Source organism: Bactrocera neohumeralis, chromosome 6 (assembly GCF_024586455.1).
Source record: "Bactrocera neohumeralis isolate Rockhampton chromosome 6, APGP_CSIRO_Bneo_wtdbg2-racon-allhic-juicebox.fasta_v2, whole genome shotgun sequence".
In the NCBI taxonomy this organism is placed as follows: domain Eukaryota; kingdom Metazoa; phylum Arthropoda; class Insecta; order Diptera; family Tephritidae; genus Bactrocera; species Bactrocera neohumeralis.
In genome coordinates this window covers 48,401,155-48,414,317 of record NC_065923.1, presented here as the reverse complement: position 1 = coordinate 48,414,317, position 13,163 = coordinate 48,401,155, and the positions used below count along the sequence as shown (strand labels likewise).

The following is a 13,163-nucleotide window of genomic DNA, read 5'->3' as shown; positions in this document are numbered from 1 at the left end:
CTGTTTGAAACGGGTAAATTTAAATTTTTTCGCCACAATTTACAGCAATATTGTTCTTTTTTACTAAATTAGGTTATTTTTAACAAAATTTGTAGTCATCGTCGTCAGAAGCGAAAGAAAGGTCATATGGGAATGTTTTCAAAAATATCAAAATATTGCCAAAGTTGTAGATGTTTTAGGATTTTCTCGAGGCAAAATTAATAACGCTGTTCAATTTTATAAAAAAAATAAGACTTTTGGAAATTTACCGCGTGAAAAGCCAAGAAAGACCACCCGCCCTGAGGATAGGGTCTTAGTAAGGCTAAGTAAGTCTGATCCATTTTTAACCTCCACAGAAAGTAGGGCTCAATTAGAGGAATACCACGGCGTAAAAATATCTGCGCAAACTGTACGAAGACGACTACAAGAAAATTCATTGAATGGCCGTTTATCAAGACGAAAACCTAACGTTTCGAAAAAAAATATTGAAAAGCGAAAAGCGTTTGCTAAAGACCATCTCTGGGAGGACTCTAAATTTTAGAATTTGGTGGTTTGGAGTGACGAATCCAAATTTAACGTATTTGGTAATGATGGGAAACCATATGTAAGACGACCCCCTTTGCAAGAACTCAATCTCAAGTACACTAAAAACACCGTGAAACATGGTGGTTCATCAGTGATGGTGTGGGGTTGCTTTACGTTATCAGGCGTTGGCCCGATTGTTAAAATAGACGGGAAAATGACAGGTGAAATGTACAAAGGAATACTGGAGAACAATTTAGACGGTGACTATGTGGACAATTTACCGTTAGCTTGGATTTTCCAGCACGATAACGACCTCAAACACTGCTCGCGGGTCGTTAAAACTTGGATACGTAGTCGAAATATTAAAATTCTGGATTGGCCAGCTCAAAGTCCGGACCTAAACCCCATAGAAAACCTATGGGGGATTATAAAAAGAGCCGTAGCTGCACGAAAACCTCGCAACAAAGATTCTTTATGGGAAATAATTTGGTACCAAATAAGTCCCGCTCAATGTGCTACTTTAGTCCAAACAATGCCTAAGCGATGTACTGAAGTGCTACGTAATAAAGGATATCCAACTAAGTATTAGTCTTAGGTAAGGTAAAACTGCAAAAAAATGCCGTATACTTCGAATAACTACATTTTTCTTTAGGTGACTTAATTATATGAGCACAACAACTTGGATGTGCTAAGCGATTGAACGCAAAATTTTTATTATTTTAGAAGTTAAATAAAAAATAAGTATTCTGTTTTGAACTGAATTAAAATTTCTTGCATTTTTTGTAAAATTAAGTTTCATTCCTGTACCATAGAAGTTGCTTTGAATAAACTTTCGTTCTGTTACTGGCGTGACTTAATTATATGAGCACAAGTGTATGTATAAAACAATAAATTGATTTTTTGAAATTCAAAAGTTGATATAACTCTTTAATAAATCATCAAAAAGTTTCGGGTGTCAAGTTAATTTTGTCGGCATAAAATTCGGTCCCGTTAACTCAAATATCATATAAGCGTTTACTGTAAACGCCAAAAACACAATTCTGCCTGACGAAAGCGGTTCCCTTCCAAAATACGAACGTTTATTTTAGTAACTGTAAACACATATTATAGAATTGTCTCCAAAAACATAATAATTGAATCAAGAAACCTTTGAATTTTGAATTAAATAAATGAAAACATAACTGTCAAAAGCTGGAAGAAAAGTTTACGACAGAAAGCAAACAAATTGCGAAATTGTCAAAAGCTTGTTTTCACAAAAAAAGGCAAAAACAACACACAAACGCACAAAAGTTCCAACCAAACAACTCAGCGAGTAGGCAAAGGCAAAAAGCTGCACACGCGAAGCGTATACAAGTGCGAATTGAGTCAGTCTGCTAGTGATCTCATCAACGCCAAACAAACGCAATTCCAACCGGCTGCGACATTTGTAAATATAAAATATTCTTCCATTGATTTCGCAGTTTTCCAACACAAAATAGTGACAATTTGCCATTTTCTTCGCTACAAAAAAATAACAAAATCAAAAAGCGAAATGTTACTTTCCAAATCGATGCGAATAACACCAACACTTGTGAGTGCAACTGCAGCAAGAATTAGTGGCCCAAGTGTGGTGGCGAGTCTGGATCAGCATAGAAATTTGGTTCTTACAAACGCAGTCATACAAAATGGTTTGACCGGTAAGTCGTTCGTTCCCGAATGCAACTAGTTCACCGTAATTATAGACAATTTAATTCGTATGTTTGTTTGTGTGTGTATTTCACAATTTTTACTTTCGATTTCCTTTTTTGTAGAGAATGTACGCGCGCAAAGCGATTTCATCAGTTTCAACGCAATTGCTCCCTTCACATTCACAGCCGTTCGCTTTTACGCCGATAATGCCAAGCGAGAGCATCAAACCACCAGCTCGACGCAGAATGTGCCTGCACCCAGTTTACCGGATCGCGAACAAGTGGAAAGATTCCTCTTCCGTGTGCTTGCTCTGCTTTGGGATGTAAGCGTGTGGGTGTATATTAACACGAAGAAACTAATCGACACACATATAATCGCTAACGATTCCGTGCAATGGTATTGGAAGCGAATGCATGAACGGATGGCTAAAGCCAAGAAGGAATGGTAAAATGTGTGCGTGTGTTTGTTGATTACGCAAAACAAAATGCATTTTCAATTTTTCGCTCGAAGAACGTTGACTATACGGTTCATTTCCATCTGATGTTCAACGATTTTGTTTTTGAAATTAAATTAGCTAGTATGTTTGTATTTCATTAGATAAATTTCATATTTAGCCCCCATGTTAACATATTTATTAATTATTTTTCCCAATAAAATAAAAATTAAAACATTTCCAACTATTAAAGGAATATTTTACACTGATACAACTCAACAACATCTATGTTCTGCTAATGGTTGCTCAGCGTAAAACTATTATATGATCATCAGATTGCAATAGCTGTCAAACTAGAAGTACGAACACCACTAAGAAGTACATATCATTTCTACAAGACGGAGACAAAAAAAGCCAAAGTTACTGTTACAACAACGAAGCCAAGATTTAAAATCACGTTATAAAAAGATTTTTTCTGCAAGATTTTAGCAGTAAGGGTTTAAACTACCAAAACTAAGAACACCTTTTGTTTTCAAAACCATGGTGATCAAGTTTGTATACGACAGTCTTCGGTTTTGCTTTATAGGAAGTTTTGCTAGAGTCAAATAATGTACATAACATCCATACGCTTATGTTCCATGGAACCCACTGATACATGGTTCACAAATTCAAGCAAATTTGTTAGAGTTAGACAAAATCCATGGTGAGAACAAGAAATTAATAATAGAGATACTATCTGCAAAAAATGTAGGTATTACTTTGTTTCCCCTTTAGTTTTCAATGGTTTACCTAAAACCACTTTTATGCAAAGGGGTTATACTGGTTAATGACTGATTTCAAATTAAAGGAAATATAACTTGTTTAAGATAGGAATATATGTAAATATTCTTGCCAAAGCCAAATATACAATATGTGGCACTATTTTTCAGGAAGAATGAGAGTATCATATCCGGTATTGTATAACATGTGCCTATCTTCTTTCACAAACTGCCGGTTCTGCGACATGGAGCCTGAAACACCGGAACACCTGCTGATCGACTGCACAGCAGTCTTTAGACGCAGGATTAAAGCCCTCGAATCCATGTTTCCGGACAGGGATTGCATCGACTCACTGGCACCCGGTAGGACTTCATCAATGTGCTGGGGCTAAGTGAGTCCTTGTGATTTAGGAGAGGGCACAATAGACCTAAGGTCGCGGTGCATTCCTTATCAATAAATCTAATCTAATCTAATCATATCCGGTCCGTAATTAAAGACAGTTTCTTCTCCAAAAGTAGTTGAAGCGTTAATTGAAGATTTCGGAGAGTGCAAGTGCTGATAGGAAAAGTTTTGAGGAGAATTAGTACAGTAACTTAGTTTGAAGCATTATGCAAACATGTTAAAATAATAGTCACATGACATGGTAATTTATATTTCAATATGGACGTCAATTTTAAATACTGTGTTTGGAGTTAACGAAACAATAAAAATGTTGGTTTACGTACAATATTACTTTTTACCTTTTTTTGCATGGTAAATATTATAACAGTAGCTCCGAATACTGTCGACACAATGCAAAATATTTAGAATAGTCGACTAGTAAACCAGTTTCCTTTTTTTTTAATTTTAAAAGCTCGAGTTTTCTGCTTTTAAATTTGTATATGTAACTCTTCCACCCCGGATTTGTACTGATTTCTGATAAACAATTATTTTTAAACATATTTTTCAAATATACTTACATATGTATAATAGGTTTTTTTGAAATGCGAGACCCTAATTTAATATTCCATTATAATCAGTCCAAGTAGAAATTTTTCAGTCATCTTCTCTACGTTAGCTTTCGCAAAGTTAAACCGTGAAGTTTTATGCATCAGGAGATCAACAAGTGATATATTGTAACGGGTGATCCAAGTAGAGACACTTTTTTCAATAGCCTTTTTTTGACTGATCACGTCGCGTCAAACTGTCATGCTATTTTTGCTCAGTATTGCTTGGCATTTCATCTTGGAAAAACTTATCCCTGAACGTATACAAATTGTTCAACTTTATTACGAAAATTCAAGTTCTGTAAAGAATGTGTTACGCGAGCTTTGCTCAACTTATGGTCAACATAATTGGCCTACTGAGTGTACTATTCGGAACATCCCATCTTGAGACCCAGCAATCATTGTTGCATAACATTCGAACGAATAGACCACGCCACAGTGAAGAAAATATAGCAGCCGTAGCTGAAGTGCACACGAAGACCGTGCAGAGTCGATTTGGCGGCGTTCGCAGCAACTCGGACTGAGGTATGGAACGACTTGGCGCATTTTACGTAGATATCTTAAATTAAAAGCTTACAAAATACAGCTTGTGCAAGAACAGAAGCCAGCCGATCTACCCAAGCTTTATCGCTACGCTCTATGGACTTTTGAAAAGTTCCAAGAAAATCCATGGTTTTCGAGCCAAATTTTGTTCAGCGACAAGGCCCATTTCTGGTTCAATGGGTATGTAAACAAGCAAAATTGTGGCATTTGAGACAAAGAACAACCTTTCGAGATTCAAGAGCAGCAATTTCATCGAGAAAAAACAATGGTTTGGTGTGGTGCGCGGACCGGTGGACTCATCGGTCCATATTTCTTCAAAAATGATGCCAGTGAGAACGTAACCGTCAATAGCGACCGTTATCGCGCTATAATAACCGTTTATTTGATGTCTGAACTCGTGATCTTGGCGGCATTTGGTTTCAAGAAGACGGCGCTCTTCTCCCACATCAATCAATGGATTTATAAAGAGAATCGGTGAGCAGATAATTTCACGTTTTCACGTCGGGCGATTGGCCACAAAGATCGTGTGATGTCACATTGTTATACATTTTCCTGTGGGGATATGTATAGTCTTAAGTCTATGCGGACAATCCCGTTTCGATTCAGGCCTTAGAGCAAAACATCACGGTTGTCATTCGTCAGTTACCACTGGAAATGCTCGAACGAATCATCGAAAATTGCACTCAACGGATGGACCATCTGAGACGTAGCCTCGGTCAACATTTGAAAGAAATAATCTTTAAAAAATTGCTGAGAATAATCGGATCGATTATCAAAGTGTGAGTATTATTTTGCCTAATATAACAAAAACAATATTTGAGTTAATCTCTCATGGAAGACTTTGAGACCTGTCATTATTTGAGATTAGATTATAATTCCTGTCGAACTGAATATGATTGTTTTTACAATTTGCATACAGAGATCAAATAAAATGTCTGAGTTTTTGGAAACAAAACAATCTTTGAGTAAAACTCGAAAAATATGCTACATCAAGTGACCTGCATATAGTTCGACGAGATAACGCTTACTGAATTTTGATACACTTTGTAGGTTCGAATCGATCCTGAACGAAATTATAATAAAGAAACAGGCGTATTTTGCAACAAATAGACGTCCTCTGCATCAATGGGGAAAGCGCAAAAAATACCAGCAATTTCTTCAGATTTGTGTGCTGAACAAGCATCAAAACTCATCAGATCCGTACCAGTAATCAAAAGGTTGAAGATTGAAAAAGCGTTCATTTTTTTTTTGTTTTGTTTATGTATGTGTGAAATGTATAAACAATACATTTTGTGTACTTTATTAAAGAAAGCAAGTATGCGGCCTTTTTAGACACTTCATATCTCGGCGTTCGTCAATAATTGTGCAAGATAATCGAATATTTTATTACGTGCCTCGATAAGTTGAGGTGGATCAGTTTCTGCAGCATCATACATTTCGGCGCAATGTGCAGTACCTATTTTGATAAAAAATATATAGGAAACACTATATTATCTCCACGGATAAAACAAGGGCATACCTTTAATAAAAACTGTAGGTATATTTGGGTTATTCGATGCGGTCAAACCAAGCGCATGCCATGGATCTATTGAGCCGTGTACGTAAAGGACATTCGTGGACTTGGGATTAAGTCCACCATATAATTCATTTGTCTGCGAAACAACTTTCTCCAGGTACTTTGCATCCATGCTACAACAAATATTAAAAAATAGTTTAATTGAGAGGTAACGGGAATGAACAATTGATTTCTGTTAGCCTCGCACCTTTCTGCAAAAATATCCATACACTGTTTAATAAAAAAGTCCACCTTGAATCTGTCACCGAATGTGTCATGCTTATCGTTCGACGTTTGATAGAAACCGAACTCATTGCAGGTCTGATAGGTCCATTGTCGTGTACCGTTAGCTACTTTGGCGAACAAAGAAATATTCCTCATTTCAGTCAACATATTGTCGTATTTGTAATCTAAGCATTTTTCCTTCAAATTCTCCAAAACCATGCCGTTTACAATACCCAAGCGTTCAAAAGGAGGTCCAATGGTTTCATTGACCATAACATTGCAAGCCTTTTACCAAAAAAAAAATCATTAAAAAGTATGTATACTTAACATTTTATTACTCACTTCATCGATGGTATAATAAGCCTCGGGTCGATTGACTTTATTGAATTGCACCACAAATGCAATATTATCGGCTAATTTTTGAAAGAAGTTCGACATATCCAATGGCTTCGTAACCGATTCTTCAATTGGTGTGCAGATACTAAGAACATTCAATTTTTATAATGTGCATAAGGTGGAATTCAAAATATAAAAATTACTTAAATTTCTCATTCACATTTCGTTGGCCAATGGGTTGGCGTATGAGTGTTTCTAACTCAGCAAAGGCACTTCCGAAAGCCTGCAAGCAGTTGTCGGAATGAGTTGCCAGTGAGGCTTTGACGACCTGAAGGTACTCTAAGACAAAAATTTAGTTTTACAAAAGTTTCAAAATTATATATTTTTCTCTTTGTACCAAAGAAATCCACCTTCGCCACAAGCGGTGCACTCGAACTGATGGCGCCATATATTAAATGTGGATATTTTTGACGAGCCCAAGCCGCCAAAGCACCGGGATACGATCCACCAAACACAATCCATTTTTGCTTACTATTGAAATTGTATTTTAGATTCATACTTCGTATGAAATGAGCCACATCGGCTAGAGCTTGCTGCGAGGTAAGAAATTTTAAATTCTCGTATGAGAGATCGCTGCAACAGAGAGAAAATGGACTAAAATTAATATCAGATCATCAGAAAATAGTAGCGGAAGAAAATCACAGCCTAAGTAGGCCTTAGTTAGTAAACTTAAACTTAGTTTAAAGTTTATTCTGCCATCAAAAAAAATAGTTATGTTTTTACTATTTTAAGCTCATTTATTACTATTATACTATTACTAACATCCAGATATTTATTTTTTTATCACTTTAAACATCAATTTTCTATACTTATTTCAGGGCTTCGGTTCGATTTAACCGTATTATGACAATCGCTCTGCCAACTCCATCCGTTCCTAACAAACCCCTACCATAAGTGACATATTATCTCACCTTTTTGGTTGACTTTTACCGTAGAAACGATGCTCCAAATGAAAACACATGGCTCCAAAGTGTTCGGCGAATTTAATCCAAGACCCCTTGGTCACCCCACGCGGTGATATCGCAAGTTCTCCACCAATTGTGAGAAAAATAGGTGCATTACTGTCATTGCGGTAGAATGTTTCGTTCATGAAGTATCGCTAAAGAAAGTGAGTGTGTAGGGAAATTTGGTAAGAAGTTATTAATGTTAATTTATAATGCATTTTATATTTTTAGAAATAAAAATTAAGCAATAAAGTAAATATTTGTTGGTCACAGAAGTAAGAGTAGTTCTAAAACCTTGAGGGAAAATGTTCAATTAAAAAGCCATTTAGGTAAGTGATATTAATTATCGACCAGAGAATAATGAGACAACCTCGAAAACCTTAATCGAATTCTAACTTGCTCGGAACATATTTATCGATATTCCCTTATAATAATAATAATACCCAACGATTAACCCACTCCCGCCCAATCCACGCGATAGGCGAAATCCGCAAACGAGCGAAGCTCCTAAAAGGTAAGAGAGTTTTAGCTATGGAAACATAAAGTTAAATAAATTCATAATTATGTTAAAGTAAGTTAATTATTTTTAAGAAGAAATTTAGATCGTGACATATACGGCGGAATGGTTTGTTTAACTTAAAATTTGTTCTAGAAAATTTTAAAAGTAAAGGTCTAAACTGCCTGGTTGAGCGAACGAAAATTAATATCCGAAAACAGAGATGGACTACAGACTGACCGATTCTTAAGTTTTACAAGAAATATTATACCAATCATTTCCCTACGACTAGCGAGCGTAGGTAGATTTGTACGTTTTAAACGATTGGTATATGGGGGAAGATTTAACCTGAAATCCCAAAGTAAGTGCTTTAAGACAAAAAGTAAAACCAGGTTTTGAACGGACTCCAACTTCTCCGGTTGAACTTGATAACTAGGGCTTCATATCTCAGAAGCATACTACAATATAAGCCATACCAAAGATGTAAAAAGAATTTTCGAAATAAGCGGATCTGTAAATTCTTTAGACCAACGTTTAACGAAACTAAGAGCGCCTTTTGCTTTAAAAACCATGAGAGATGCATGAATTGAGGTCTATAATTACTCCCAGATCAACAAAACTGCATACTTGCTCCAAACTAAAGTACTAAGTAAGTATTACGTATCGTTTTAAGGTTCAATGGCATATCTTTTCTAACACACCAAAAATTAAATTATTTAAGTCTGTTTGCAACTGAAATCTTTCACTATTTAATGTATATGATTTAAAAAGTTTTACATCGTCAGCATATAATAAAACTTTCGACCAAAATGGTACATATTTGTTTATTTATTTCTTATTATAAATATAAAAACAAATAAGTTGAAGTTTGATTAGAAATACGAAAAGACTTTTTCGACAACCCAATACATATATTTTACACATTTTTTTAGAAAACATGAGGAAATCATATTTGGGCCATAATTAAATGATTATTTTAAAATATTTAACTGATATAAGATGTCTATTTGGGAAATGGTAGGCGCATCAATTCGAGAAATCGGACGTAGCTTATGCTGATACAGAACATTTTTAGGAGAATTTGAAGACTAATTGAATGTCACTGGATATTGTAGTCTTACAGGGTTTGTCCGGAAAGTAATAGGACTGTGTCGATTTAAATCTTCAAAATTGGCTCCTTCTGCGTCGGTGCAGCGCTGCTAGAGCGATTTTAAGCATTGAAGGCGTCACGGAAGGCATTCTCCGGAATAGCCTTGAGAGCCGAGGTGCATGCTGCTTGGATCCCCTCTGTGGTTTCAAAATGCTTGCCTTTCGTCGGCCTTTTTAGGCAAGGAAACAAAAAAGTCCGAGGGCCACAACTGGGCTGTAGGGCGGCTGCGGAAGCGTTGTGATGCCGGCCTTGGTTAGGTAGCTATTCACAAGAGTGGCGGTGTGAACTTCCAATCGGCTGCGATGTCTAGTCGATCCCGATTGATCCCTCGTTTGAGTCTCTTGAGGACTTTCACGTAAAACTTGGACAGTTTGTCCAAGAGGAACAAATTCATGGTGTACGATGCCTTTGATGTAAAAAAAGACAATGAGCATCGTTTTCATTTTGGACCTCTTCCCGGCGCGAAAATGTTTGTACTAACTGACCAGCCGCTCGTTCGTTTGCTAGGAACGCCCTCGACCAAATCCAGTCGGTGGGCGCACGCTCTGAAGTATAACCAACCGGAATGTTTAACGTGGGCACCTGCTGACGAGAGCCTTACTCCACGATACTCAAAAGTACAACGAATCAAATCAAAGCGTTGATCAGCGCCCTGAAAATGCCAGGCTCTGAAGTACAATCACGGCGAAAGAAAATCAGTCCTATTACTTTCCGGACAAACCCTGTATATGTATTTCATCGCGGACGAAAAATTAGAAATCTTGCGTTTGGAGTTGACGAAACCATAGAACAATTTTGAATTGCGTATCATTTAACTTTTTACTTTGTTTATGCAATTATTATAACATATTTTGTTGTTTAATGTAGCAATTGCAGTACAACATCCAAATGGACTACTAGAAACTCTGGTCATCGCATATTTTAAGATGTACATACTTAGGTTATATATTTACATAATAGTTCAAAGACATTGTCACTTTCTTTCTTACTTGCTTCCATGTCGTATTCTGCTGTATGTCATCGAAGTGATCGAGTTTTTGTTCGAACCAGTTCTCAGGCGGCTCTGGTGTGTCGTCAGGTGTTAGCTGCTTGCTCGGTTCATCAATAGTGTAAAAAGCACTGCGACGTGGTCCGAATGCATTTGCACTATCAATATTATTAAAAGTAAATATCAACAAGCAAATTGTCGTCAATTGCAGGTGACCAATGATAAGGATCGATAAACTCTCGGACATTCTTAGTCCAAACGTCGATTACGCTATTCTAGATAAATGAAGATTGTTTACTGTTTACAACTGTTTATTGACTTTGTTAAATATTTCTTTGATTATGTTTGTTTTTAATTAGTTTGAATATATTTGTTTTCCTCTTTAATTAAAATCAATGTAATCACACACACATATTTTTTTTTTGTATTTTATTTGTAGCCCACTTTAATCAATTTTGTGTTTCATAAGCCGGACAATATACTCCGATCAAAACTGTAAATACATAAGTGTATGTGGCTTGCGCGGTGTCAAACTTGTAATTGATTCTTTAGAGATATGACACTGGTTTTATAAGGTTTATTTGGTTCAATACAAAAACCAGAACAAAACAGTTCTTCGTATGCCGCTATTAGTACTATAATTAGACTTTCAAAGCATGCTCTCTTATGTTAAGAGTTTTCTCTTAGACTGGACCTGTACTTAAGTTGTAGAAATCAAATAAGCAAAAAATAAAGATAAGGACCATTTCGTCCACAGAAAAATACAAAAGCGAAAGAGACACTGGCTTTGTTTACAATTGCTAAGGAAGCTTTACAGGTCGCGTTTCATTTATAACTTTGCCCGTCGCATACTTGTCCCCATCACCCTTGAAAATAAATACTTACTGTATATGTACATATATATTTTGATCTACATGAAATTCTAAACAATTGTAATCAGTATCTTAGATTTAAATAATATTTACAATAATAATTATTTTAACATTTTTTCGCTGAAAACTTAAAATTTTTTAAAATATTGAATTTCTATTATGGAGGTGGGTTCAAAAAATTAAATTTCGCGGGTTTGAAGAGTACAATTGACATTGAAGTACGATAGAATTATCAGCTGTATCCATTGCTTAGTTTGTCTGTATCAGCCGCTATGGTTAGACGTGTCTTTATAAGCTTGACGATTTTTGTTTGTTGAAAGAAATGGATCCAAGAATTTGTTCGTGAATTCTTGGCCAAAGCAATACTGTAACGATACCGCAGCCTTCATATTCGCCAAACATGACCCCCTATGACTCTTTCCTATTTTCAAACATAAAAATAACCTTAAATGACTGTCGTTTTACAAGCATAGCCGGTATTAGAAGCGCATCGCTGAAATAGTTCAAGGCTATAATAAAAATCGAGTTTGAGAACTCTTTCGACGATTGGAAGAAGCTTTGGCATCAGTGGTGTTGCATCTCAGCTCATTGTTTGTTTACTTTTCATTTTTGGTAACATATAGCTGGACAGGACCAGGACTAAAGCGAAATATTACAAGGATAATTTTCTACTGTGACCATATAAAGGAGCGCAAATTCGGTGTGGGAATCGTGGTGGGAAAGAGAATCCGTCGCCGAGTACTGTCATTCAGCCGGGTGAATGAACGTCTTGCCACAATCCGCATCAAAGCGAAGTTCTTCAACATATCGCTGATTTGTGCCCACGCCCCTACGGAAGAGAAGGACGATGTAACCAAAGATACCTTCTATGAGCGCTTGGAGTGCTGCTCCCCCAACGATGTCAAAATCGTGCTTGGGTGGGCAAGGAAGGTATCTTTGGCACAACAGTCGGTAAATTCAGCATCCACAAGGAAACATCCTTAAATGGGTTGAGGCATATTGACTTCGTCGGGTAATCTATAGTACACGTGCGGGATGGGATAGATACCGAGAGTGAAGAGGGAAGCGAAACGCATTTGCAGACAGAAAAAAAGAGAGGCCGACAGGAGTAATGCTCGAAAATTCTACGCAAACATGCGCGACTAACAGTAGATTTCTACCGGAGCATACTCTTGTAGAACCTCCAAAGGTGATCTAGTGACTGATGCCCAGACCATACTAAAATTATGGAGGGAACACTTCTCCAACCTGCTGCATGGCTGTGAGAATATAACACCAGGAGAAGGCGAACCCGATTCCCCAATCGATGACGATGGAGCAGAGGTTCATCCAGACAAAACGGCGTGTGCCGTTGGGGTGGCGGCCGAGCCATTCAAATACGGCGGCGAAGAACTGACAAGGAGCATGCATCAGCTTCTTTGTAAAATATGGTCTGACGGTAGCATGCCAAACGATTGGAATTTAATTGTCCCCTGCCCAAAAAGGGAGACCCCAAAATATGCGCCAACTATCGTGGGATAAGTCTCCTCAATATCGCATATAAGGTTCTATCGAGCGTATTGTGTGAAAGATTAAAGCCCAGTGTGGCTTTAGACCTGGAAAATCAACAACCGACCAGACATTCACCATATGCCAAATCTTGGA

At 37.0% G+C, this 13,163-nt stretch overlaps 2 protein-coding genes across 2 annotated transcripts; one reads left to right on the top strand and one right to left on the bottom strand.

The window, feature by feature from the left end:
- The first annotated feature begins 1,825 nt into the window (after positions 1-1,825).
- Positions 1,826-2,857, top strand: LOC126762402 (uncharacterized). Its single transcript, XM_050479116.1, has 2 exons — positions 1,826-2,180; positions 2,295-2,857. Exons 1-2 carry the CDS (start codon positions 2,036-2,038, stop codon positions 2,618-2,620), a joined length of 471 nt encoding a protein of 156 aa, XP_050335073.1. The 5' UTR covers positions 1,826-2,035; the 3' UTR covers positions 2,621-2,857.
- Positions 2,858-5,866: 3,009 nt separating this feature from the next.
- Positions 5,867-11,345, bottom strand: LOC126762137 (putative serine protease F56F10.1). The gene is made up of 8 exons (XM_050478669.1): positions 10,649-11,345; positions 7,981-8,168; positions 7,407-7,642; positions 7,213-7,348; positions 7,016-7,154; positions 6,657-6,958; positions 6,413-6,582; positions 5,867-6,349 (listed from the first exon to the last, which is right to left on the bottom strand). The coding sequence occupies exons 1-8, from the start codon at positions 10,892-10,894 to the stop codon at positions 6,231-6,233; spliced, it is 1,536 nt and encodes a 511-aa protein (XP_050334626.1). The 5' UTR covers positions 10,895-11,345; the 3' UTR covers positions 5,867-6,230.
- Positions 11,346-13,163: the final 1,818 nt, after the last annotated feature.

Bases quoted from the DNA above. Each gene is read 5' to 3' on its own strand.
- LOC126762402 (XM_050479116.1), top strand. From the start codon at position 2,036: ATGTTACTTTCCAAATCGATGCGAATAACACCAACACTTGTGAGTGCA. The intron at 2,181-2,294 runs GTAAGTCGTTCG...CCTTTTTTGTAG, and splicing joins CATACAAAATGGTTTGACCG to AGAATGTACGCGCGCAAAGC.
- LOC126762137 (XM_050478669.1), bottom strand. From the start codon at position 10,894: ATGTCCGAGAGTTTATCGATCCTTATCATTGGTCACCTGCAATTGACG. The intron at 7,349-7,406 runs GTACAAAGAGAA...TTTTTGTCTTAG, and splicing joins GGCGAAGGTGGATTTCTTTG to AGTACCTTCAGGTCGTCAAA. The intron at 6,583-6,656 runs GTGCGAGGCTAA...TATTTGTTGTAG, and splicing joins ATGGATATTTTTGCAGAAAG to CATGGATGCAAAGTACCTGG.